The sequence below is a fragment of the Thamnophis elegans genome, chromosome 7 (genome assembly GCF_009769535.1).
Source record: "Thamnophis elegans isolate rThaEle1 chromosome 7, rThaEle1.pri, whole genome shotgun sequence".
NCBI classification, from domain to species: domain Eukaryota; kingdom Metazoa; phylum Chordata; class Lepidosauria; order Squamata; family Colubridae; genus Thamnophis; species Thamnophis elegans.
Genome location: NC_045547.1, coordinates 66,492,775 through 66,495,936, shown reverse-complemented (window position 1 = coordinate 66,495,936; position 3,162 = coordinate 66,492,775). Strand labels below are relative to the sequence as shown.

The 3,162-nt window shown below is 40.4% G+C and overlaps 1 protein-coding gene across 1 annotated transcript; it reads right to left on the bottom strand.

Annotated features, from left to right (window-relative positions):
- Window positions 1-2,076: 2,076 nt before the first annotated feature.
- On the bottom strand, window positions 2,077-2,715 carry LOC116511689 (biogenesis of lysosome-related organelles complex 1 subunit 4-like). Its single transcript, XM_032221860.1, has one exon. The coding sequence runs from the start codon at window positions 2,713-2,715 to the stop codon at window positions 2,077-2,079; it is 639 nt and encodes a 212-aa protein (XP_032077751.1).
- Window positions 2,716-3,162: the final 447 nt, after the last annotated feature.

The following is a 3,162-nucleotide window of genomic DNA, read 5'->3' as shown; positions in this document are numbered from 1 at the left end:
CACTAATCGTGATGGTTATCCATAACGTAATGGACAGATATTACCTAAAGTATATAATTCTCGGAAATGTTTTCTGGATCCAGAGTATCTTATTGCTGACACTAATGATATAACTTCCATCTAAATTTGGCTAAAAGTTTCCAATGAAAAGGTTGGCATGTGTTTATTGTGCTACAACACAACAGCCTTTAGAGAGAATAGAGATTTGCAAGCAAATAAGACAACATAGTCATCAACAGTGTAAATTCCATATACAGAAATGAGACATCCACATTCTTCTTCATTTCTCAAAAGGAAGCATCTTCTGGGCAGCATTAACACCCTCTGACCAGTTCCACTTTTGTAAGAGAGCTGACACATGTTTTGCATTCTCATGACAGCCAGTAGTAATTAAATGTACTTAATTATCTATATCTATATCTATATCTATATCTATATCTATATCTATATCTATATCTATATCTATATCTATATCTATATCTATATCTATATCTATATCTATATCTATATCTATATCTATATCTATATCTATATCTATATCTATATCTATATCTATAATCTATAATCAATCAATCTATCTATCTATCTATCTACCTACCTACCTACCTACCTACCTACCTACCTACCTACCTACCTACCTACCTACCTACATCTATCTATCTATCTATCTATCTATCTATCTATCTATCTATCTATCTATCTATCTATCTCTCATGACAGCCAGTATTAACTAAATGCACTTAATTATCTATATCTATATCTATATCTATATCTATATCTATATCTATATCTATATCTATATCTATATCTATATCTATATCTATATCTATATCTATATCTATATCTATATCTATATCTATATCTATATCTATATCTATATCTATCTATATCATCTATATCTATCTATATCTATATCTATCTATCTATATCTATCTATCTATCTATTTCTATCTATCTATCTATCTATCTATCTATCTATCTATCTATCTATCTATCTATCTATCTATCTATATGGGGAAAGAAAGATTCTAATAAATTTTATGAAATAAAGTGATGTGTGATACCTCCCCCACACATATATCTCTTCACCTTTTTCCACCCAAACCTTTCTCCTGGATACAATTTGTTGTAGAAGCAGAGGATACTGGGACTGAATGGCACAGTGGAGACAGAATTAATAACAGCAAAACAGATGTTCAACAAGTCTCCATCTAGCTTTCAGTTTTGCTGCAGCAATCAAGAATTCACAACCAGCATGCAGATTTATGCGAGGCACAATCCCAGTTGTGCCCAAAAAACAACTCTTTAATTGTACATGTTACTCAACAGCATCATTATGTACCAAAGGACAGATGCTTTATTTGCTTGCTGCATCATTTGCTTGTTTGGCTTCATTTGTTTAGGAACATAGGCTCATATTGTCAGGGACCGTGCAAGCAGGATTGTCATTGTCACATCTCTGCAGTTCATTTCCTCAAAGCTGCTCATCAATCACACAATGTAGCCTTCAACGAGAAACGTTGGCCATTATTGTGGAACTTTGTGTTTGTGTGTGTGTGTGTGTGTGTGTGTGTGTACACATACATACATACCAGTGACATGTGGTGGGGTTTACGGTTGGTGAGGCAAGAGTGCGGCAGCGTCGAGAAGCAGCATCCCCGCCACAGTCCCCGACAAAGACGTCTCGCGTTTATGTCCGCCATAGATGCAAGATGCCTCTGTCGCACACAGCGGTGGGGATGGAGGAGGCGGGGGACGAGGCGGCAGAGTGCGGTGGTGGCAAGAAGCAGCATCCCCGCCACTTTCCCTGACAGAGGCGTATCGCGTTTATGTCCACCATAGACACGAGACGTCTCTGTTGGACACAGCGGCGGGGACGGAGGAGGTGGGGGACGAGTATCATACTAGTATATTATTTCTACAGAAAATCCAGCTGAAGTAAATGAGCTTGAAGACAAACTGGGACACACAAAGAAGGCACTGTAATTTTCCAGAAAAAAGTGCAGCAACAATCTAAAGACCAGCATGGATCTTACTGATAATACTCTCCTTTACATGTTACTGCTTCCAGTTAAATCACATACGTTGTCCTTGATCAAGACAAGGAAAGTAGTCTTCAGTCTTGAAGAGATCAAGTGGCTCATACAGGGCTTGATTTTGCCTTGATGAAGATGATTTATTTAAAAAAGATGGCACATTGATTGTGTACAATAATTTCTTTAACGTATTTGGAAAATTTCCAAGGTCTGATTCTGCCTTTATGATCTGTTCATCCATTCCAGCCACATTATTACCAATCATTTTTACAAAGGCCTCTAGTTTGTCAATCTTTCTATAGAGCTTCTTCATTTCCATTGCCTTTCCATGAATATGTGGCGCACTTTCATTAATTACTTGAGAAGAATTATTTCTAATCATGTCCAGCATTTCCACAAACTCATCTACCCTGATCAATAAATCTTCAAGACTCTTGTACAAAGTCCCAATCTGCCCGTCTGAAGTGGTGTTCTCGAGTGGCGAAGGAAGCAGGTAGGAGGCATGGTCAGCAGCCGCTGATGCCGGAGATGCTGCAGTGACTCTGCGAGACATGGCCACCGCTGTCACCGCTTGAGGATGAGGAAGACGAGGAGGAGTGAGGCAGCGGCGGTGGCAGAAGGGGCTCCGGCCGCCTGTGCCATCTCCCACCCATCTTCCAGGACTCACCCAGCCCGGCATGCCGGCACTTTAAAGCCATGCCGCCACGCCGGCATGGCTTTAAAGTGCCGGCGTGCGGAACTTTAAAGTGCATGCCACCGCACCCCGCCATAGAGCGAGGCACGTCCTGCTTTATGGCTGGAAGGCGCACTGGCACTTTAAAGTGCATGCCGCCACCTCTGCCATACAGCGTGACCCGCTGAATGGCTGGAATGGCTGCTAGTTTGTGCCATAATTGTTGAATTTCGATTTTTAAGTCCTGGTATTTTGCAATTTTTTCATGTTCCTTCTTGTCGACCCTGCTATCACCTGGTATTGCGATGTCTATGATTGTAACCTTGTTTTTCTCAACCAGTGTGATGTCTGGTGTATTATGCGCCAGTATTTTGTCCGTTTGTATGCGAAAATCCCACAAGATCTTGACCATCTGATTTTCGGTGACTTTTTCAGGCTGATGTTCCCACCAGT

What these genes read in the sequence shown, in the direction of transcription:
- LOC116511689 (XM_032221860.1), bottom strand. Translation starts at nt 2,715, where the DNA reads ATGCCGGGCTGGGTGAGTCCTGGAAGATGGGTGGGAGATGGCACAGGC.